Below are 25,618 nucleotides of genomic sequence, written 5' to 3'. Positions count from 1 at the left end.
GAGAATCGTGGGTTCAATCCCAGGTGGGGGGCACTGCTGCCCCTTGAGCAAGGTACTTTACCTAGATTGCTCCAGTAAAAACCCAACTGTATAAATGGTTGATTGTATGTAAAAAATAATGTAATTGTATGTAAAAATAATGTGATGTCTTGTAACAATTATAAGTCGCCCTGGATAAGGGCGTCTGCTAAGAAATAAATAATAATAATATTGTAGCAGATGTGAACACAGCTCCGGTACTTTGTTCAATAGGCAAAACCTTGTTAATTTTGAACTCCTTAAACCTCAGTAGTCCAAGCTGACATGTAGGGATAACTTGATATTAACTTTCAAACTGCAGCGGAAAACTCTTAAAATCATTATGCTGCTACCCCATGGAATTTTAACATAGTAGATAAAGTATATTTTCTTTATTATTATTATTATTATTATTATTATTATTATTATTATTATTAGTCTCCGCAAGTTTGTTAAAAAGATAAGCACGGAAATTGTGTTTTAAGCTGATTCTACTAATGATTTAAATGGAGTAAAAAAAAAAAATCGTAACGGTCTATTTTTCTTAGCGGGTTGATGTTTCTGTGGGAATAGTTTTTTTTGTTACTCCAGGAAGTAAAGCGATGAATTTCTTTTATACCACTCTAAAGAGAAAACAAATCCGTATAGACTTGTATGATTCATAATTAACTATTGTAATCATTACATGCAAGGTACAGGTCACTAAAAGAAAGAACATTTTAAAATAATCGCTCGGTCTGCTCAGAAAACCACATTCCCGTACTACTCGCCTAAGTCGTATAATTGTTCTAGTTCTTTAAGGTTTTTTTTTCATGTATCGGTTTACCTTTGGTATTAGATAGTTGTATGACCACCACACTGGAAGACTAATTTCATCTCCACCGTGTGAAAGTCCTATGACTTTTGAAAACGTTTAATTAATATATTGATTTAATCTATTATGGATGTAAGGCATAAAAAACTACTTAGAAAGCATAGACTTGAGTTGTCCAATCAGCTGGTGGTTGGTGGCACCATAATTCAATACTTGTATCAAGAAGGTACTTTAACAGAAAGCCATGTTGAGGAAATACGTACACAGGACACCAATAAGAAGAAAACTATTAAGATGTTAGACATCCTTCCCACCAGGGGACCACGAGCGTTCGGTACATTTTTAGAGTCCCTGAAGGAAGAATTTCCATGGATAAGGGAAAAATTGCAAGAGGAGGCACAAAACGAGGACAGTCAACCAGGCGCTGCAGGTAATGAATGTACTGTATTTAGATATGTTTTCGTGGAATTAAGCGGATTTTTTGTTACGACTGTAAAAAATGTGCAATGCGAATACTGTTTAAAAAATACATCGTTTTAATATTTTGTTTAGTTTGACGAAAATTAGCAATTTGCAGATGTTAACATTTTTTAAGGATCTCTTTTTACACTGAAGTGAAAGGAGCTTTTCAGTAGCCTTAACTAGTCTTGTAAAAAATACATTTACTATATGTCATAAAATGACTTAATTATACGAAAAAGATATTAAAATGGTAAGTTTTGTGAAATATTTCATGTCCTACACACATCTTTAAAAAGATGACTTAAAAATAAAACATGTGAGGCATTTGTCTTGGTGAATAAAAAACAAACAAACAGATGTGCATTTCCAGATAATATACAGTGATCATATTATACGGCCATAATTTAAATTACAAAAATAGTGATTGAATCATTTTTCATACAGAATTACAAAATAAACTTGGAACTCAAAGAGCCTGTATTTTAATTATCTACAGTAGCAGTGACAGTTAGATAAGCTGCTGTTTAGATAGCCTACATTGAATAGTTTGAAGTCGAAGACCAGTTTTCAATTAAGTGCAGTTAAAATTTACAGTGTACCACAGAAAGCTATCTGCTCCTGTTCTGAATTGAACCTTGCCTGTCCTGTAAAATGTGTGGCTTGTGAATTAGCCTGTTGCCCAATTTAGCAACAGTTACAATTGGAAGGTTTACAGTATGATGTTCACTATCTTATGGCTCTCTAAACCATTGATAAAACTCCAGGCACTATATTTCAACCCAAAAGTGACCCAACTTTTGCAGAACAATTTGACCCTAAACGCATAAAGATACCAAAATCAAACCTGCAGCAAACATGTTAACATTAAAATGTTTCCTGGAGCCATAGATTGTGCATGTCAAATTCAAAATATATATTAGAAACGTTTTTGATCCAAAGAAACTTTTTTTTTTTGTCAAGTCTAGCATTATATCATATTGTCAGAATGATAGCTTAAACTTCCACCCCAAGGCAGTAATCATTTTTCAGCTCTTGTGTTTTCAATTAAGTTGTTCCCCCTCAACAAAAGGGAACTGATGAAGTCCTTCACAGAATTACTCCCACCTTTTTGTCTCATGTAATCAGGCTGGCCAGGGAAGACTGTTGGCTACCACGTTGAACTCTACTGGCTGTATGGATCTCCTGGTTATTCTGTACTGATGGACAGAGTTTGGCAGGGCAATTAAATAAGAGCCCGCACTATGAGAGTAGTTGACTTGTCAATGACTAGCTTCAAATGAGAGCTGTATTTTGAGTTTTCTTCAAAATAGTTATTTAACATTAACATTATTTAATATCTGAGCAATGCATGCCAGACTTGATTCTAACACCATTGGTACACATGGAATATTTCCTGGGCAATATTAAATTCAATAACTCTCATTCAAAGTGCAATCAACCCATTTTTACTTTGGAAGAAGAAACGACTATCAATGTAATGTAAATTACTAAGGGGTAGCAATATTTTTGATAGTTGTGTTGTTTATGAAATCCAATGAGGGAGCTACTGTAGTACAGCATGATGGTAGTATACAGCATAGATCTCGCTGGCATTCTATGTGAAAATGCCTTGTGATCCCTGCATGGTTTGTTTAACAAAGAATTCTACAATGGAACCATGTGATTGAGGTGGACTCTTGGCCAAGTTTTAGCTGGTAAATGTATTCTTACTGTGCAGTATTTAGTATAGCCCTTTGACAGCAGGTATATACCATAGAGAATACTTCACAAACATTCATGGAGTACAAAGTTTTATTTTAGTGCTAGGACACATTTTTGAATATTCGAACAAACACTACTTGAAAAGCATTCAGTGGCTAAAAATGAACATGTTCATATTTGTTCATGTACCAGAATTTATAAATGACCATATCAAAAAGGTATTGTGCAAAGAAACCAATGTCTAAATGACATATGATGTAAATGACACTCATTCTACTGTACAGAAGTGCACATCTCATTTCTTCAGTACGTCACTTGATGGTTTACCTGCTTTATTTTTCTACTGTAATTAACGGATAATGGCATTGCAGCGCTGTGTTACGAAGTAATAATGGAACTCCCGAGTAAGTCATGCGAGAGACGATGGTTATTTATGTATTTACTGTTCTGTGTCTGAAATTATCAATGAACTGTAATGCGCTGAACGAGTAACATTTGTGAGAGCCTGGATCAAGCATCTATGTTTCATCGTTTCATCATTAAGCAGTGTTTCTACAACATATTTAATTAATTAATTAATTAATTAATTAATTAATTAATTAATACCATCTCTGTTCCTTTACTGAGTAATAACAGAACAACTTACCTCATAGAAAACAATGGAAGAGCAGCATCCAGTTGCTGTAGAGTAGTATTTTTTTCCAGGTAATTTAAAATAACAGGTTATTAGAATATTCGTTTAAATTTAAAATTAAAATAAAAAAATAAAACTAAGTTAACAGTGTTTAAAGGGAAAACTTTTTGTTCAAATGTTGGGTCGTTTAGAAATAAAAAAAAATCTTGCTTTACTCTGTTTTAAATGTACTGTACCAGCTCCACAAATGTAGAGGTTTTTTAAAAAAGATATGCATGTTCCTTATTGGAGACCAAATTGCAGTATAGAGAATCTTGAGTGCATACACAGTGGGAGTTTAGAAGTGTAGAGTATTTGTGCACACTCTTGTTTGTTCAAGTTGGGTCAAGGATCTAGTGTAAAACATTGTTACACCGTCCTGATATACCAGTACGCTCAGAAAACAAAAATCTTGGTACGAAAGAACAACAACAACAACAACAACAACTTGATGCTCATCTGCAAATGAGAATAAATCAATGTGCCTCTCCCTACCCATTTTATAATTACATTGTGATGTGTTTTAAAAGAAAGATACACTTAAAAAAAATCCTTGTTGTTTGTTAAACTATATTGCGGTGGTTAGGTGGAGCTGTGGCTTTCATATTTTCATGACACGCACAGGCTTGTTTTTTCTTCTTTTTATTAGACAGCAGTGAATCATGCAGAATTCTCGAGTCCCTGTGTGACAGGATGGTGCAAGGGATGAGGCCCAGAGACAGACTGCAGTTCAAACAAAGACTTTTAATAAATAAGACACAAAATAAACAGGCACGAGGGCCAAACAAAAGGTTTTTAAAACACAGACAATAAACATGAAGCACAAACTTACAAAAATAAGGCTTCCAGGCTGAGCTATGCCTTCACTGGATTGCAAAATTAACACAAAAAAACCCCAGCACACAAAGAAAAACACCCTTTGCTTCCTCAGCTACCTCCCTCTACTGAGGCGCTGAGGCCTCCTTTTATGTCAGGTGGCTGGATGCTAATTGATTGTTCATTATTCCCACCTGACACAATAAACCTGGGCAGGGAGGAGAATTTAACCCCATCCCTGCCAATATTTACAAGAGCAGAGCCCTGCTCTGCCACACCCTGTAAACAAGTTTCGTTGCCAGTGCTGGTGCCTGGCAGCTTTATGGCTGTTGGTAGTGTACATGTAGTCATGACCTAAGTGGCATTTTGCTAATGAATCGGAGAGATTTAAGAAAGACATCCAAATTAAATCTCAAACTTTTCTTTTTTTGGAAGGGATGCACAGCTGAGAAAACTTCAAACACTTGCCAAGTCAGTCATTTTACAATCTACAGTGGGTTTGTTGTACTAAATTAAACAGGGATGCAACATGTTATGGGGAGCTCTTTGGTTTGAACAAAAAGGTGCTTGGTGGCACAGCACTTTCTTTGATTTGGTTGCATTTTAACAATGGGGGAGGGGGGGGGGTGTTAATGTGGGAAAACAGCTTTTTTACAATTAGTTTTGTAGATAAATTAAAGAGCTTTGTTGCGTTCTGATTGTTTCTTAGCGATCACACAACTGATGTGAAAGATACCCTTTTTTGTTGCTTTTTAAAAAAAGTAAAGAAAAACACATGATGTTGCATTGGTATATTGTTTTTGTTGGGTGTTTTTTTTTATATATATATACTTCGAGGGTGGAGTATTCTCTAGGATATATGTTTTTGACATACCTTTTTCCAGTAATAATGTTGCAAGGTAGCTTCATATTCCAAACTGTATAGTGTTTGGAATATGAACCTACTATTTCAGAAAAGTTAGTTCTATTGAGAATTTTCTTTTTAATTCAGTAAGAATGTGGAGCACCACACCTGGGAGTTTCTTCATTAGCCCTAGATCCTTGTTTGATCTGTTCCAACTAAAAGCAAACATTTCAATATCCGGTTGATTCTGGCAGCAGCATGTGTCCTTCTGTGCCAGCCTGCACACTCATTTTACTGCAGTTTTCATCACCCTGCAATGCATCGACTTTTGTCTGTTATCGTTTGCCCAGCTGGTCGTGTAAAATCATGCTGAACACAAAAGGCAATCATTAGCATTAAACATTAAAGAAAAAAAAGCATTTATGTTTTAAACAGACATGGCTTTCGGCACAGCATGGCTAGAGCAGTGGTCTAGTGGAGTATCCTATGGGATGGACTATGGTGAAATAAGGTGAAATCTAATGCTGAAAATTTGGAATCTGAGTAAAACAAAACAAATTAACAGCTTATGATGATCAGATAACGCCTAATGTAATGATCTAGGCAGTAATACCGGAATTGCCCCAAATAAATTTAAAATAGTCTGAAAATGGTAGCTAAAAAACCATAGCTATCTATAGCAGGATTATACTGTGTTCAAATTCAATTAAACAAATTAGTTGGGTACTACCTTAATCACTCTTATAAGTTTTATTCTCGAGGGCACTTCATATTCATTACAGCTATACTTGTAATTAAAGTCAAATATAACATTTCATTTTATTTGAGGATAATTACATTATGCCAGATGATTTGTTTACTGAAGCAGCATTTTTTATTGGCTGCAGTATCAATCTCGGATACCAGTTATTACATCCGCCATTCTAGGAAATGTTTTGGTTTTTCCATCATAGTAATGTTCGTGCTGTCGTATTTTATAGACTTTTACATGCCGCTGTTGTTTTTTTTTACAGTAGCTTCAGTCTTCTTCCGACTCATTTTATTTTTGCTGATTTTGTTTTCTGAAATACAAAGTCACTCCAGTAGGATTGTGTTATTCAGAATAGAACCCAGAGTATAAAGACCCTGCTGTCCTTGAAATCTTGAGACCCCCATTGACTTCATTCTTTATATGCAGGACTCACAAATCTTGCCATTTTTCACCACATTCTGGAAGGAACATTTGAGATTTGTAACATGAATAGTTTTTAAGCTTTGACAATTTTAAAGATCTTAAAAGAGTCAGTTAGGTTGAAAGCGTCCCCTCTCTCTAACTGAATACGTCTCGCATTGCTAGTGAACAATCAAACAATGGTTCACATGCAACATTTTACCTACTAAGGCAAAAAAAAAACACCATGCACCAGGCAGCCGGAAGATCCAGTTAATAGGTAAATGTATTAGTTTATTATTTTTTTTACTTCACTGGGAACAGTTTTGTTTGCCAGGTGGCATTAAGCTGGTTCCAAGTGCAAGGGAGTTAATGTGTGTTTACAATGGATGAGTGAACCTGTACAGTATGTTGCCTAACTTGCCCCTCTCAAATTTGCTGTATAATGATCTAAACAGTGGTGAATCAACCTAAACTCCCAAACCAACTGAACAAACAAGAAATACATTATGCTGTCATGCAAAAGTGTATAAACGTTCAAGGATGAGAGCTATAGAATGAAATTTCATATCAATACTGTTAACAGCTAGAAATCCTTTGTAATGAGATCCCATTTTGGGAAGTAATTGGACAACACAAAGTACATGTTTTCAGGAAAAGCTGCCAAAAAATAAGGCACAAAGAATGTTTGAAAAATAAAATATGGATAACAATATGATCTGTTATTGAAACCTGGCCTTCAAGTAGATCTAGCTTGTGGGTCATTCCATGCCAACTCAACCAGTGCCATTGCCCGTCCATCTCGGATTTTCTTCGAAAAATTCACCTGGGGGTTTTCGGACATGCTGAGTTCAGAAATGATAGCCATTATTTTTTTTTTTAATTTCTCCTTCGACCTGTGACCTTGCAAAGGTCAACCTAAAGTGAGAAAGGGACCTTGACCAAATCACCCTGGGTACAATTTAGATGCTAAAAGAATGTGAATAAAATGCAGATTTTCCTTCAGCAACTAAAACCAAAACAATTTAACAGAGCAGAAATTGTATAGTTTTTTTTTCAAGCAGATTTTTAGTTCTAACATTCAGAAAACTTACTAGGTCAGAAATTATAAAAAAAAAATATATACTGTATGTAGGCTACACTGTTTACCAGACATTCACAACTTTGAGAAGTGGACAGGAATTTAATATTTTTTTCCCAATTAAGCACAATTTTATATTTCTTACTGTTATCTAGAAACACATGTTAAGTGGTTTCTTAATTATCAGTTAAAGACCTTTAAGTTAAAATTATGTATTTTAGGGCACCCCAAGTAGATCACCTGGTAAAAGCATGGTGTGCAAGGTGAGTCCTACAGTCGGGGACGCAGGTTCACGCCCTGGCTGTGCGAAGTCGACAGTCATTGCTGGGGATTCCAGATGGTGATGTCAGGTGGACATCCACTCTCGAGTTCTTGGGTGTAAAAGAAGATATTGGCTTGGTCCTGGGATCTGAGGACACCCACTTAACCTTTCTCCTGAGCTGTGTGGGGAATTGCTGCGGTGAGGGAATGTAATTGAACATTCTAATTTTTGGAGAAAATAGTGGGTAAAATAATTACGTATTATACATGTAGTTTGAATTTCAGTTGGACCACTACAGGACCACATTTCATGGATGCACCTAAGTACAGTAGAACGTCTTGTATCCAATGTAATTGGTTACAGGTATCCATCGGATATGTAAAAATATCATATCTCGGGGGAGTCGTATACTATATTATAGTTGCTTTATTAATGTCAGGGCATTATACATTAACAATTTCACGGGGCGAGAGCCAGGTCTGGAGTGAAAGGTTGAAAACAAATGACCGAAGAGGGAGCTGGAAATAGAGCCCAGTCTCAATTTGAGGAAGATAAAGAGCAGAAGCTGCTAAAGAATAGTGTGTGGCCGGGGGTCCCCTCTGACTCATGCGGTGAGAACCCCCCCTCGGCGGGGGTGTGGTTGGCGGCATACAGAAGGGGGGGGAAGTGAGCCTCACTTACCCCCAAAGGTTGGACCCCTGGCTCCCCGCAGAACCCCACACCCGTGGGACAAACAATAGTTCACGTGCTAATGCATAACATGAAAGGAGGAAAAAGACATATGAGACAAACAAGATGGATTAGATTTGGGTAATTATGTGTTTACCTGCCGCACAGTGGAAAGGAAAAAAACCCTGTCCTATTGGAGGGAAAAACCTCTGGTGGACCCGATGGATCAGGTAGCCCCCTCTCCGGGCATGCTAACAATTATTTGGTGAGCTGCGGCAATATCGGAAACAGATGTGTGTATGTAGGATTCTACTGCTGAGGAGGACCAGCGCCCTAGGCTCTTAATTAAATGCTGATTGATGTTGGCTTTTACTGCTGAGGTGGCTGCTCCGATTCTAAAGGAGTGAGGAGTAAGATGAGAGAGGCAAGGTGAGTTGAGAACCAGTGTCTTGTAACTACTGCACAGGAGGAGCTGATGAACAGCGGATCCATCATAAGGAAAGGCTTCTTGCTGTAGATGTATCTGGACATGGAGGTATAGGGACATAATAGAGAATTCATCTTCGACAGCTGTATAAATTGACCCTGACGAAGTTGATCTGTCTTAGAGATGCGGAGCATAATTAGGAAATGAAAATCTGGAACTATGGAGATGTCGTTAGAACGAATGCCGAGAGAAGGGAAGCTGGAAAGAGATGGGACTGTATATTCGGAACATCTGAGAAATCCAAAGAAAGCAGTTAAGCACATGACTTCCATGAGGATATCATTGAAGGGGTTGAAACAGCCTTTTCGCAAGATTGACATGAGCAACATGGGAAGTCGAGATGGGGAAGTAAGAGGGGAGCTCTTAGATATGCTGCGGAGTGTCAGGCGGATTGCTGAGACATAGCATGAGACGGTAATGGAACTGGATTCCGGAGATGTACTGGATTCCGGAGAGGTGTAGAATGTCTTGTGCGTGGAGGATAAAGGCTAGGATCCAGTCTTGATTAAATGGAACTGGCTGATTTTTTTTTTCTCACGCAGAAGGAGGAGAAAGAAGACCAGTCTGTAGAATAGGATGATCTTGTTGATGGAGCTAGGGCAGCGGACATGTAATTTCTAGCCGATTGAAGAAGGTTGAAGAGAGGAGAGCTCACAGGAACACTAGGTGTTGGTATTGCGGAACTTGGAGAGGTGCTGGAGCTGCTGCGGGAACCAACTGCTGAAATCTGGTGATCTTCTGTATTATTGTGGTGAATTAGTGTAGAAAGAGAATGACGGTGGATGGAAGTGGGAGCTTTAGAGCAGTGATCTGTAACAGTGTGTGGTGGACTGCCGTCAGTAGTGTGCAGTGGCCTGCTGTAGAGAGCACAGATCTGCAGAAGTGAGTGAAAAGAAACTCATTGTGAGATCTGAGCAAATTTAAGCTGCATGAAGGGATTGCAGGAGGTTGTTGCACAATTGTCTGCCAACCAGAATTTTGATAGGATGTCGATGTTGGTCTTTAAGTGTTAAGGTGTTTTAGATAGAGCTGAAGATGAGGCTGCTTTCGGGAGAGATGTAGAATGCATTGCTCTGAGGCCGCTGCAAAACCTATTGATTTGATCAGGAGCGATCTATGAGTGTATTGTCCATTGCAAGGTAGGAGGCTGCTTTGACTGAAACTCTGATAAATCGAAGAACATGGTTTCCGTACCTGACTGGCAGCTCACATCGAATAAAATATTAGCCTTCCGAAGTAAAATTGATCCTGTTTTGAAAATACATGACTTTCGCAGTGAAAGGACCAGCTAAAATATAGAACTTGTGGTGTTATACTGCCATCTAGACGTTATGATTAGAATAAAACCGTTGGCTTTAGAAAATGTTGCCGGGTTGAATAGATTTGATTATTGTGATCAATAGTCCACGTGATTGGAATGTTTATCCTAAATGCTTTGATGCTGTATCATGATTGTATTTGGACAGAGGACAGTAGAATGGGCTGTGGATGCGCAGAGTCTGCAGGCATTGGCTCACAACTGCTGAAAATGTAGTTAAGAGGTCTAAAATCAGGGAAAGACCGATCAACAAAATGGTTATCTGCACATAAGATGGTGGAGGCTTTAGCGGAGTATGCTTTATGGTACTCCTAGAACATAGTACCCCCCGTATCTAACCGAGAGCTCCATGATGTAGAATAAATTATTGATCCAGCTCTTGACACCGGTGTGGAACTTAATGTCGTGTGACTTGAGTGTAACATTGGTACCTTTACCTTTAATTATTTATTTTCTGATGTTAGGAGAGAGAGAGAGTGATGCCAGATAGAAGGGGCTGTTGAAATCACAGGCAGCTCGTCAGTACAGGCAAGTGAGGCATGGCCTGCTGAGCGTTGTCTATCTGACTATCTATGAAAACATTTTGCATATTCGTTATATATTTATTATTAATTTAAATCTATATTGAATACATATTTTAGGACAGTTAAGCATGTATATAAGTAAGTTACCATAGGTCCACGAGACGCGCCTGCAGTTGATTTAAATGTCACGAATTTGGCAAGTTGAACTTGCTCTCTCCAGTTGTGAAAACGCAGCGGCAGGAGGCTGAAAGATTGCAATACTGAGGCACAGAGCTCACAGGGCTTCATGAAACTGCATGGTTACCACGGCAACTTAACACTCCCAGTAGTTGCTCGATGAGAAAATACCTTTAAGAAAATAGCTTTCAGAATCTTGTTGAAGTACCAATCTTTAAAGAAAAGTCAGGGAGGGCAAACAAACAAAGCTTCTCAATAGATGTTAAGGGCAAGGCGATTGCTGCAGATGGGAATGTTGCCTTTGTCGAATCTTTATAATGGAGACGCAGCGGAGGTTGAATAATGGAGCTCCGCTTTGAACGGCACAGCTGGAGATTAGACAGTTGCAGGCTAAACTGGTAATGCAGCTGCTGCAGCGAGAAAGAAGCTGAAGGACGAGAAATCTTCGTATCAGATAGGAAAATTGCTCTAAATCATCTGAATCGGTGAGAGAACGAAAAGACGAAGTTTAGCCATTAGTAAAAAGAGAAAGTTTAAGCACATTTGACGAAGTCTGAGCGATTTGCTAGAAAGCGAAAACAAACTGAAAACGCTAGACAGCGAGCTGTGTGAGATTCAGACTTAAATAGGAAATAGGAGAAGACTGATAGGGAAAGCAGGATGGAGCCCCGGATCTCGCCCCCCGAAATACGCCTATAGGCTATCACGTCATTTTTATACCGGATTAAGTCTGCTCCTTCCTGCATCTGTAATATATTGTAGCAATACCATTTTTAATCACTTTTGCGTACATACTGACATCACCGTGTGGCCAACGGAAATTGTTAGTACCTGTAATTTTTATATTTTTTATGTACAGAACTTTAATTTATGACATGAAAAGGTCAAATTAATACAGAACTAAAGAATGGATCTATTGGTTATGAAAAGCAGGCACTGGCACTGTATAAAACTGGAATGTAAAACAAACAAAAAAAAGCTGTATGATTAAAGTGTTTTCATTCTAAAATGTGAAACAGCTATCCCGCTGGATTTGTTAAACCGTCATAATTAGCTGTAAAACTGAGTGAGGATTAGGGAGTCTTGTAATTGTTTTATTGGATAACTGTTGGTTGCTCAAGTTCTACTCTAGTGGTTTTATTGGTCTGCTTTCCAGGAATCTTGGCAGTGGGAAACTTCCTGCCTGGAATATAAAGCATGATGTATTTAAGTAGTGGGCTGGGGAGAGGCACAGAAAGCACTGGAATGGAAAGTTTTGCACATTGCAGATTCGTTATTCCTGTCGCCTTTATTTAGGATACGCCTATTACCTTCTAGCAATTTGAAAGCCTGGAACACGGCTGACAGAGGCTGGGTGTTAGTCATTTTATTTCTAAATCACAAATTCCCTACCCACTACTGCATTTGCTTTGATTTTATGACTAAACTGCCATGAGGTGTATAACAAAAGTCGAAGTGGTTTAAAGAAACACCCATGATTAAAATCGCCAAATTGCCTGTGTTTGCTTACTGCAGGTCTACAGTAATATTAATGTATTTTACATCATGGAAGTTCTGTGCTACACAAAGCTTATTCTGGATGCAGCCTTGAGCAGCTGCTGTTGTACAATCCTCCTTTTGCAGTAGGTATACCTACTGTAATGTGCATAGATAATCTGTCCTTAATAAGTAACATTTAAAAAGATAAACTGGGGAATATATATAACTAGGACTTGCTGGTTGTCTAGTTCAGTGTTCTCATAGCCTTTTTCTTCATGTAGATACATGCAAGATCACTGTACCTGGGGAAACATTCTGGTATCTAAATATCATAGTGGCTGTTAAACCATTCTCAATGCAGATTTAAAAGCATGCTATTTTGCAAGTATTGAAATTATTATTATTCATATTATTTATTTATTTATTAGCAGACGCCCTTACCCAGGGCGACTTAACAGTTGTATACAAAAAATACATATCAAGAATTACAGTACAATTAAAATCAAGGTACAAAATATAATGACTTTAGTCCTAATAAGAGCAAATACAAAACACTGTACGATTTGATATCGGGGCAGTTCAAGAGCAGGTAACAGTGTTGATAGTTACATGAGGGTTAGATAGGTGTGCAGGTGAAATACAAAATACTACAGATTGGGTTAAGTGCAGGATTAAAAACAGTAAACTAGGGAGCAGATAAGTGCAAGTTGAAGTGCATTAAGGCAGAGTGCTATATTGTCCAGAAGGGAAGAGTTGAGATTTACAAGTGTTCTCTGAAGAGGTGTGTCTTGAGGAGGCCCTGGAAGGTGGTCAGGGACTGGGCAGTCCTGACATCTGTAGGAAGGTTGTTCCACCACTGTGGGACGAGTGTAGAGAAGGAGCAGGCACTGGAGGCAGGGGAGCGTAGAGGAGGTACAGCCAGTCTTCTAGTGCAGGTCTGGTGGGGGTGTAGGGAGAGATGAGGGTCTGGAGGTAGATGGGTGCAGGCTGGTCAAGGCATTGGTAGGCGAATACAAGAGTCTTGAACTGGATGCGAGCGGTGATCGGGAGCCAGTGGAGTGAGCGGAGCAGTGGAGTAGTGTGGGAGAAGCGAGGTAGAGAGAGCATCAGGTGAGCAGCGGAGTTCTGGATGAGCTGGAGTGGACAGGTGGCGAATGCAGGGAGGCCGGCCAGGAGCGAGTTGCAGTAGTCTAGGCGGGAGAGTACCAGGGCCTGGACAAGGATTTGCTTGGAGTAGTTGGTGAAGAAGGGTTGGATTCTTTGTATGTTGCTCAGGAAGAAATGGCAGGTGCGTGCTAGAGTGGAGATGTGCTGGGAGTAGGAGAGGCAGGGGTCCAGGGTTACTCCGTGGTTCTTGGCTAAGGCAGATGGAGAGAGCGAGGTAGATTCCAGAGGAATGGAGATAGAGAGATCAGAAGGGGGGGGGGGAGATGAGGAGGGGAAGAAAAGGAGGTCAGATTTAAAGAGGTTGAGTTTGAGGTGATGCGAGTGCATCCAGGAGGAGATAGCAGACAGACAGGAGGAGATACGGGAGGGGATAATGGGGTCAGAAAGGGGGGAAGGAGAGGAAGATCTGAGCATCATCAGCATAGAAACGGTATGAGAAACCATAGGATGCGATGAGGGGCCCAGGGAGCGGGTGTTGAGAGAACAGGAGAGGACCCAAGACTGATCCTTGGGGGACTCCTGTTGAGAGAGGGTGAGGTGTGGAGGTTGAGCCGCGCCAGGTTACCTGGTAGGTGCGGTCAGAGAGGTACCGGAGATTTCCAGGTCAGCAAGAGAGGATAGGAGAAGAGTGATCAACAGTGTCAAAGGCAGCAGAGAGATCAAGGAGAATTAGGACAGAGGAGAGAGAGGCAGTACAGGTAGAGTTTAGCGAGTTATTGACAGACAGGAGAGCAGTTTCAGTGGAGTGAGTAGAGCAGAGTATGGGCAATAGCAATACAATCAATACAGCAATACAATAGTTTCAATGTGCTTCAATGGGATCATACAAGTACAAAAAGCTGTGTGGAAACCAGTCAAATTGCAAATCAACCTCTATGCAATTTAACCACACTTACAACAGTAGAACACCTAATTAAATATAGCTAATGTCAAGAGTTGGAATGAGGCCTCTAGAAGCCACTGGGAGAGATTGCTTGCTCTACAAGCTGGTCCTGTTTCCATGCTATATAAATACACTTCAATCAACCACAGCTCTGAATACTTTAGAAAATGAATTCCTTCAAACCAGCTAATGTAGTTACATCAGCAACAAGGATTCAATTGTCCTACCAAAATCGCTATTTTCTGCCTGTCTACTGCAAACAGCTAAACACAATCCAAGCAGGATCTGTCACATTAAAGGAAACCCACACATCTTGCAAAGTTATTTGTGGTCAGGAGTGGGGGTGGGGATAGAGGATAGTTTTGCGAGGGAAGATCAATTGGATTAAAACCAGATAGAGACAAAGAGGAGCCGTTACCCATTAAGGTGGCTGTTTGTGTAGTTTATCATTATGTGTTTATTTTGGCTGCTGTGTGGTTTCTGTTTAACCTCTCAGCAATTGGCAAAACCATGCCTTTGGTTTATAGGACCGTTTTTTTGTTTTGTAATGTTAAGACACCCTGGAGAGAGAGACAATGGAAACTTTAGTTTAACAGTCATTTGGATTAGAATGAAAGTTTTGATATGTACTGTAAGCTGTGGGTTGGTGATTGCTAAATCAGATGCACTGTTGGCTACTAACCATACAGTATGCTCACATAAAGTGGACAAGGAGCTCCAGTAGGGGGTCAGATCTTATAATAATTAAACTTGTGGTTTATAAATGGTTGAACGCTTTTGATTTCTTAACAAATGGTAACTAGAAAAGCTATGGTAGGGTCATTCCATGCCAAATCAGTATGGCTTCAGGGCCATCTCGGTAGTGTTCCACATTTCAGTGCTGTTACTGTAACTATCACGTGAATTTTGAAGCCCATTTGGCAATTAGTGTGCAAGTCATCATATCCTACTTACTTTTTAAATGCATCCTTCTCAGAATTCTGTCTTTACTCTTAAGTACATCAGGTACACCAGATTTTAACCATTAACCAATCTTCCTGTAACGCCCTGGCCCTAATGGAACACATGTCGTTGTACATCAAATCAATGGTATGAAAGTCACTCTTGAAATCAGTAAATGTTGCAGTAAGAATACCTCTGTTAAGAAAGGGGAACAAGACTGAAAGGCTAAAATCTGCACAAGAACACCGAAATTGGACTATGGAACAATGGTCAAAGGTGCTTTGGACTGTTGATGGATGGACAACAACACCTGTGCCTTCTGCCAGTTGTGTTGTCAAGTCAACGGTTGTCTTCTTTCTATTTCTTAAGGATATTATCTTCAAGTATTGCTCATCCTTGTTAGACAGCTTTTTGGGTCTTCCAGTCCTGGGTTTGTCAATTACAGATGATGTTTCTCTGTACTTGTTGATTATGCTTCAGATACCACACCTTGAAAATCGAGTGATGCAAGCTATTTCACTCAATGTTTTTCGTCAAGGTTGTTATAATAGTAGAAAACATTAGTGGAGGCTTTGAGTAAATTCTTGATGCTCATAATGCATCAGAGTAGAAAAATGCAACATGTCTAAGACTTCTGCACGTCGACAATTCATGGCTTTTTTAGATAATGACACAAACTGTTTCGTTCCAGTTAATGATACAAAACGTATTTGTCCTGTAGTAAACTATGCATTCGTTTAAATGTAAAGAACGACTAAATGTACAATATTAAAACACTGCTCTTTAATTTCACTTCGTTTTCTTTCTTTTTTTCTCGTGCTCGTTATGTGATGTCATAGGCAAACATCACTCAGTTTATAGCATGACCTGCTTTTTATCACAAATTATGCGTGCACGGCAATCATGAGACAAAGCGGGTTCATCTGTGTGTGTGTGTGTTTTAATGTTAGCTGTTACAATTTCACAACCACACTTTCAAACAAAAAACAATTTTCTCAATAGATTCAGCCCTAGTGGGGATTCAGTACAATGCACACGTACAGTACATAACATTATGTCTTTGTTTAAATATTTAACCAGAAACTTTAAAACGAAAACAAGACATTTTTAAGAGAGTTTTGTGAGATACAATACAGTTCAAGCATACTCTATATGTGTGCACTTTAACTAAAAGATCATCTGTAATGTTATTTTTTTAATAGTCATAACAGGTGCTGTAATTGAAGAGATGGTTTAATCGCCACACTGCTGTAGATTTTATTTTAGCAGGCGCTTTGGAAGTGACATCTGACACCCTTTTTCTTGTTATAAAGCTGACCAAAAAACATTAACTAAATTGTTTTTCATTTTTGTATTTCTTTGGCACTAGAAAACTACTTTTTACCAAAAGTTAATCCCCCTAAAAGGCAGCAGCAGAACATTTAATCTAACTACTGTTATCTCAGTAGTACCAAGAACAGGTCAAAGAAAATGAAGAATATGTTTCTTCTTGTTGCTTGGTAACCCAAAATCATGTATTCCTAATACAAAGACACACTGTAACACTTTAAAACCCAATAAAAAAAAAAATGCTAGGTTGCTAGTTGTCAGTTTAATAGTGGGTATTGATTTTCTTTTTTCTTCAAAACTTTTGATAGAGTAACAAAAGGTGTATTTGGGTTCAAACTGTCAAGGTTCAAGGAGGATTAGGAAAAATAAAATAAAAAGGGTATTGTCCTGTTTGCTTTATAAATCGGACATTTGAGGTTTTGAATATCATTTTTGGATTGAAATATCTATCTCACGGTATTTCTATTATAATTTCTAAGTGTTTTATTATCTGTTAAATAAAAATAACAAGATCACACAGTATATCGGCAGTGATATTTTCTTTTCTATTTCTCAAACTTTTACTTTCTTTGTCGGGTGCCTTGAACAGTTGTATATTTTACATCTAGCTAGGCCATGCACGAAATGATTTAAAAAATAAATCACAACAGTGCATTCTAGATTTCTGTGGATGGTTTTAGCTTTTCAGAGATATTCTATATGTGCTTCAGGTTATATTTGAATTCTGAGTGAATCAACATTTTTAAATCTAAGCATAAAACATATATTTTGTATTTGGCCTTTTACTAGCAAGCACTTTTTAAACTCTTTTTAGTTGGTTATATTTTTGTAACACACTCTGGGATGCTGGTACAGTCTCTACTAACAGTAACTGTACACCCTTGTATTGTTCAATCTCACCAATCTTTGAAAGGTATACCTATATGGTTCTATGTCAGTAAGCAGTTTTCTATTTAATATTACCACAATGGTTATACTGTACATGGAAAAACAAGGACCAAGGGTTTGTCAGTGTCTCCAATAAAACAACCAAACCTTCCATATCAGGAATGTAAGCCCTTAAAATCACTATTGTGCATCATAAGTAACTGCAATATGTACCAGATAGTGTGCTGTCAGTCTCCTGAACCTGGCTTTGATTATCCTGCCAGATGAGAAAGAGGAATCGGATGGCATGGGATGAGGAGTGTTGTGATGTCAGGATGCTGTTGGAATACATTTCCAAACTATACTCTTTTATTTAGCAACACTGTTTATTTGTATTAAGATATTGTCCTTCTTATTGTGTGTCTGTTTCTATAACCAATATTCTTTTTTTTTTTTTTTTTTTTTTAGAAAAGCAGAAGATTTCAGAAAAAGTACTGAGCACTGTGCCTACTGAAAAGCAATTAAACAAACTCTCTGTCAGACTAGGACCTGAGTGGGAGACTATCTTGATTGAACTTGGTTTGACTACTAATGACATCTACCGGTGCAAAGCCAATCATTCTTGTAACGTGCAGTCCCAGACCATGGCCGCCTTCGTGATGTGGAAACAAAGGTTTGGGAAACGAGCGACCGTGCAGTGCCTGCTCAGTAGCTTAGAGGCAGCAGAAATAGACCCCTCTGTAATGGATGATATATTTCAGTGAAGAAATAACCGAATTGCTGGAACTGATTGAGGATGAAGATTTTGACAGTTTTCTGTCCAAAGAAGACCAAGCTGATGGGTTTCTCTAAAGCAAACAAACATTTCATATTAATTTGGTATTTATCATCATATGTTGCAATAATTATTAAATACGATTCTATCAGCCTTCATGAAAACAGGGGATGGGGGCTATTCAATTGATCCAGTCCTGAGCTGTCCAACCTTCCCATTAATCCCACTAATCTTTCACTACTTTATGTTACCTGCATAAGCAGTATTACATTAGCACTAACTTGGATCTGTGACGCCAGTCATTTGTTTACAAGTGTTGTGCCTGTCTCAAAAGTGTATTCTTGTCTGAACAAATCTGTAAAATGGTGTAAACAGCGGTGGGTATTTAGATCTGCCACTATTTTGATCAATTAGATAGACCTTCGAGTGTTTGCTGTTGTCTCCTGGTGCTGTTTCAAAACATGAGCTTGTGGTGAAGGAGACCTATATGATTAGTCTGAACTGCATTGTAAGTCTTAAAAACAGTATAACATTCTTAAGTGAACATGAAGCAATCCACCTTAAATGGACAGACGTTCAACATTCTCTACAGTATTTAAACACCTTTAGCCAAACTGTGGTCTGCATTTCATTTGCATTCCGAAAATTCCTATTTGTTGGAACTTTAAAATATATGAACATTGTCCATTAGAAATAAGAGAATCAAGCTCCATTTAACTTATATCAGGTATATCAGGTATAGGGAAGAAATTGGACATGTTTTAAGGAAATACAAGTTTTACATTTCATATTTTGATAATAAGTGTTTCACATGGATCTACAATTTTGAAGTGTAGGCTTGTTTGATCTGAATTAAATCTTTGTGGGAAAGAACAGTCTAGTAGAAATCTAGAGCGCACAAAGTATAATATTGTTTTTCAAATGTATAGTTAGTAAATTCATTCGATGTTGCTTGCAAATTGTATACACAGGTTAAAAAAACAAACAAAAAAACATGTGTCATGTTAGTATATAGTTGTGTTTTAACATAGTTGCTTTCCCAACCAGTAACCAATTTATAATAAATCTCTGTCTATTCATCGGTTTTAGTAAAATTCTTGGAATAATTGAATGGATCGCTTGGCAGAATACCCAAGTAGAATATCCTGAGGAAGTGTTATGACTTTGAGACTGGAGTATATTAAATAATTCACATTGGCAAAGCAAGCCTCCATGTTTACCCAATAATCTTTCAAGAGGTGACTGCAACCCCATTTTACAGGAATCCTAAGAGAAGTAACAGGTCGCTCATTAACTCTTTCAGCGCTTTAAATAAAATCAAAAATCGGTAAAGCTCGTTAAACGTCGAATCCCCCAAAAATATGTGTTCGACTGAAATAAATTTCTATAGGATAAACGTCAGTTAAACCACTGGCTGTTTTTTTTTTCTTACCAAAAATAATAATTTAAGAAATCATCTCTAGTCTGTGTAGTTTTTAATACTTGCTGTCTGTAGGTCTCCGCGGCAGGACGAAGCGGGACAGTCTTCCTTACTCCAGTGAGTCCAGCTCTCTTTCAGTACTTATTCTTGTTTAAATGAACACAGTGGAGCATCTCAATATCATTGCCATTGTAGAGGGAAATACTCCACAAAGAGATATAGTACTGCCTTAACTGCAAAACTGCCTCAGATAAAAAATGCAATCTGTATCAACCTTTCCAAGGCCTTTGTTCTTGGAAACGATTGCCTGCTTTTCTAGAAGCATAGATATTATTTTCCTTATAATCTGTGAACCATCACCAATTTCCTTGAAAGTGAGGGAAGGTGGATAATATGATTGATACATTATCTCATAAGAGGTACTGTCAAAGCCTCATGTGCATAGGAGATTAACTTGGATGCTATACAATAGCTAACAAATTGTTCATCATGCGGGTATTTGAATTCTAAAAGTCCCATTTTAGAATTTCTTTTGTTCATCATAGAGATTGAACTTTTCCACCAAAATAAATAAAAAAAATTTTAAAAAAAACCTATTCACGCTGTCTTCTCAGGACAATTGAATGGCCTTTGGCAATGCTGCAGACCTCTTAAGAACACACTGTTCATGCTGACTGTCCCAAAAAAAAACTGAAGCAGTTTTGTGAGCACAACAGCCCACTCCGGAACTAGAAGAAGAATTGGGTCTGGTTGTGTATGACAGTGCAAGCATAAGAAAATAACTACTTGTACAGAATGTTTAAGAAATGTATTTAATTATATCCTGATGTAACTGTCATTGACACTGTTATCTGCTCCGGTATTGAATCCTATTTTGTCGTATACTTGTACTTGCTAGAACCGATGTAATTGTATTTTATCTTGCTCTTAATTGTATTAATACTGTACTTGTACTGTGATTCTTGAAATGTATTTTTGTTTACGACTGTAAGTCGCCCTGGATAAGGGCGTCTGCTAAGAAATAAATAATAATAAACAAGAACAAAACTGAATCAGCATATTGAGTTTGGATCACAGCTGAAGATTAGAATCTGTTTATTCAATCATTGGCAATATACTGAATATAGAAGAGTCGTGGGTGTATCCATCATGTGAAAAAAAGATACAGTGCCATCTTTATCCAAGAACGTTATTTATGCTGGCTTAATCATACTAAAATAAAGAGTTTGGTTTATGGTGTTTCAGAGTATAATTATTCCTATATCTTTGGTCCAACAACTCATTTATAACTTGGAAAATAAAGCAATTTGAAATCATTATTGACATTTTTACAGAAAGACAGTAATGGGTATTAAAGGCCTTTTATGAAGGCTGATCAATGTTGCTTACATTGCAAAAATGTTCCCCTAGTGAAGGCTATTGTGCTACAGATAACACAACCTTTTGTAATCTCCCACGGTCTGAGAGAGCAGATTGTTAGTGGCATGCAGCTGACTTGTTAAAATTGACCGAGTGTATTATTGGATAAGCAGCAGGTGTCTGATTGGATTAACTTTACCTACTTTATAATTGGATTTTAAGCAGGGTTTTGATAGGTTGGAATATAGCTAGGAATTAAGAGGAATGTTCTGCTATTGGTTGATTTACATATGCATTTAACTAACATTTAATTTATTGTTAATCTTAAAGGTATTGATTGTTGATTATTTTGACATAGAATGAAAATTGCAGAATAAAACACAAATTAATGCTCATTTCATTTCTTAGAAGGAACAAGGTGCAGTTTAAGGACATTGTCTAATCATATTTTCTTTACCAAAGAATTTTGAAATGTGCAGCAGATGAAGTATTCAAGGCTAGGTAGTAGTTCTTGTGAAAATTAAATTTCAATCGGCTAGAGTAGAAGAAAGCTAAACTATTAAAATTCAACTTCTAGGTGTATCACAGTCTTGTCCAGTTTTTATTACATTTTTCCTTTGTTACGGCTTTCTGTGTATCACATTGATAACCTTGCAGGTAATTTCAACATTCTTAATTCCTCCCTTTGAAATGCACCACCACTAACAAGAAAATAGGAAAACAAACACACCACTCACCCCCAGCTGATGGCACCCTGAGCCCCCTAAATACACACAAAAAAAAACATGCACATACCACCCATCCCCACCTGATGGCACCCTGAGCCCCCTGAATAACACAAAAAAACAGGATCGCCACACACTCTAGCATTGGCAAACTGACCCCGCAGTCATCCAGCATCCATAGCTACCAATGGGCACTGCCGTCTGTCATTGACACAAAACAACACCCCCCCCTGATCAAACACAATACTTTGTAGGGTCCGGTATAGAGGGGCATTATGCATACTTTCTATGTTGGTGAAGGTGGTATTGGCTACTTAGGTGACCCTTGATCTTTATGGAATAGCAGTATCTGTTGTTTTGTTCTGTGAATGATTCTGTATTTGGAAATGTTATTAAAAGGTCAAATTCAAATAAGCTATGTTCCAATAACACCATGCAAACACATTACAGGTTTGGAAGCAATAGCTGGAATGACAAACGTACTTCTGTCTTTCAATTTCCATGTGAATTATGCAGGTTACAGAGCCCATTCAAAATGTATCCAAACCAGTTTTAGAGGGTAAAATGTAAGCCGATAAACACAAAAAACAAAAAATACATACTGTGGCAGGGTTGAGGCCTGCCCCTGTAAATGAATGTATTTTGGTGGTGGTTTTGTTTGTAATTAAATAAGTGTGTTTAATTTAGATAATTGGAAGGAATTTGCAGCAGGTGGCCAGGTGTCAATTGAAGAATTGATCAACAATTAACCCTGGTCACCTGCCTTTAAAGGAGGCTGCAAAGCTAATTCCCTTATTCTTTGTTTGCTGTTTGTTTGTTTGGTGTTTTCGTCTGCGTTAAATGACAGTCACGGCAGCATTTGTGACGTCAGGCAGGAAAAACAGTAGCTGTTTACTTTTATTCTATTATGTTTTTTGTTGGCACAGCCATTGTACAGTTTAAATGCATAACATATACAATGTTAATTACTTTTAGCAAAAATATGAATTTGTAAAATGAAACTAATTGTTCCATTGGGCATGTTTTGTACTCCTGTTCTTTGGCAGTTGAGCTTTCTTGTATTGTTTGTATTTAAGGTACTTATGTTCGCAGTTACATACAGCATTTCGAATTGTGTTTACTACGTACTTCGTTTATAAAGTACTGATTTCCATTGTCCCTTGTGTGTATTTCCTTCCACACTAGGGATACCATTGCTGGTACCCTACTGGCGGCCACCAATAACCTCCTGTCGATAATATAACCTGGACGCCTAAGTGGCGTTTCAACTACAAACCCTGTGTGTCTCTCTCGTTTCTCAGCGCATACCCACACAGTAACAGAACACCCCTGCACATACATATTCAATTAAAAAAAAATACATTTCTCTTCTGTCCTTAACTAAAGGTTACAATGGTCGGCCTGGCATTCTTCCTTTTTTAACATGCAAAATATTTTCTGCAGTTCTGGCACAGCTCTGCAGTTGGTGATCAGCATGCCAGTCGAATACATAAATAGTTTTCTATCTGACGTTCCAAAACGAATGGTTGCCTGAGAGCATTATTTGCAAAGGATACATTATTTTTCTTAAGAGTTTTGTCAGCTCCTATGATGATCCAGGCCTGGACTTCTGAGTGAGACCTAAGGCATATTTCACAGTTGATTGGGAATGACTGAATGAGGGCAAAAAAAACAAAGTCAGAACCCATGGCCTGATTTCCAGAAACCGCTGAGCATTTCTCAACAGAAGACATACAAAACGTCATTAGAAAGTGTCTTGGGTCATTAATTCAATGTGACATTAATTCAAAATGTTCTTTTTATTCCTGATTAAATCTCTTTAAGTTTCCAAAGATGTTGTTTTAAATGTGCTTTAAAATATTTGTGGTGGATCACTGGTTTTTCATAGTTAAATGCAAGGGCATGAGATCAGTAGATTCTAGAAAGTTTGAAAAGGGGAAATTTGTAAACCGAAACAATGCTGCCACTATACAAAGTTCCAGAGTAAGTGTAAACCTCACGCATTATGGAACCAATTAGTAACAGTAAAAGGATGGCTTTGATGGAAATAATATACAGGGCCTTATTTGTGAAGCATTACAGTAGTGTGCTATTACATGCATCAGATTTCAATGCAAATACTGGCCTGCTAAAGCCTTATGAGTAAAGTCCACAGTATCTGTAACACTAACTTGTCACAGTGGTACTGTACAAACTGAAAAGGTGACACATTCCATTTTTTCCCTAAAACAGGGGTCCATTATACCTAGTGTAGAACCATATCGAATGTTTTAAAATGAAAATAAAAAGTCTGTTTCTTTTTAAAAGCACATGAGAGACCGATATAATGAATGAATGTGCACTCAGAAGAACATTATGAAACTATGTTGTTATTATTATTTGTTTATTTAGCAGAAACCTTTATCCAAGGCGACTTACAGAGACTAGGGTGTGTGAACTATGCATAAGCTGCAGAGTCACTTACAATTACGTCTCACCTGAAAGACAGAGCACAAGGAGGTTAAGTGACTTGCTCAGGGTCACACAATGAGTCAGTGGTTGAGGTGGGATTTGAACTGGGGACCTTCTGATTACAAGCCCTTTTCTTTAACCACTGCACCACACAGCCTCCTATTTAGTTAGCAACTAAATGCCTGAATATCACAAAGCAGTCACTGTAAACATTTCTTAAGGCAATCAGACAATCTTAGCAGCAAGCACACGTTTCTCTAGCTTCTATATTTATACCACTCTAGGAGTAAACATTGAGATAATTAACTGTCATAAATATTTAAATGAAAGTTTTAAAAAACTGAAACAGATCAGACTTCTTACCTTACATTTCTCGTAAGAACTCCTAACTGTGGTTGTGAATTCAACTTCAATGCATTACAAAATGCCTTCAAGTTTTTAGATAAGAATTATCAGTTTTGTAAGCACTATGGGTTTGAAAATGGTATCTTTGAAAGTAGAATGATAAGACTGCAGCCTTGGTGTACTGCTGATTTAAAAGTGTTGTATGAATATATATATGTGATCTAAATTAATTGAATTGCAAGAGGTCAAGCCAAGACAAGGCAGTCTTTGATTTATAATGCCTGTGGTATAGTCTTCTTTTAGTGTTACAGCTGTGACTAGTGCTTTGGGTTTTTTTTAGTAATACAGGGTCTGGTCACTTTATCAGCAACAACTTCCAAAATGTTTCCAAAAAATGAATCGCATGAGAGTATATACCCATATATAATATTGTAGTGTCCTATAAATAGTATGTGCTGAAGTAAACTATACTCTTTTTGGACGGTACATAGTATTTTTTTTAGATATTGATAAGACCCTGTGCTGTAGTCTAACAGAAAATTATTTTCAACATGGGTAGATGTAAATACTAAACAAGAAAGGTGATTTAACCACCCCTTCCTGTACATAATATGACACACAAAGGTGATGTTGTTGTTGTTGTTGTTGTTGTTGTTTTGAAATGACTGCGCTGCTAAATGTGTTTCAGTCTTGTTCAGCCAATCTTGAGTGCCCTGGAATGTTCACATCACCAACACCTCATAATGGTACAGGACACATGAAGTTCATGCTAAACCTTAATGCAATGTTTATGAAATCACAATAAGGCTTGCTTCTGATTAGTGCCGTATGTCCCAACATTCACGTTACAATACACACTTTTAAACTCTGGAGGGCCATT

General features: G+C 37.8%; 1 protein-coding gene across 1 annotated transcript; it reads left to right on the top strand.

Moving 5' to 3' along the window:
* Positions 1-592: 592 nt before the first annotated feature.
* cradd (CASP2 and RIPK1 domain containing adaptor with death domain) lies at positions 593-21,092 on the top strand. Its single transcript, XM_034032636.3, has 2 exons — positions 593-1,262; positions 18,132-21,092. The coding sequence occupies exons 1-2, from the start codon at positions 959-961 to the stop codon at positions 18,425-18,427; spliced, it is 600 nt and encodes a 199-aa protein (XP_033888527.3). The 5' UTR covers positions 593-958; the 3' UTR covers positions 18,428-21,092.
* Positions 21,093-25,618: the final 4,526 nt, after the last annotated feature.

Source organism: Acipenser ruthenus, chromosome 14 (genome assembly GCF_902713425.1).
Source record: "Acipenser ruthenus chromosome 14, fAciRut3.2 maternal haplotype, whole genome shotgun sequence".
In the NCBI taxonomy this organism is placed as follows: Eukaryota; Metazoa; Chordata; class Actinopteri; order Acipenseriformes; family Acipenseridae; genus Acipenser; species Acipenser ruthenus.
The sequence above is the reverse complement of the archived record's forward strand: the minus strand, read 5'-3'. Positions and strand labels throughout refer to the sequence as shown.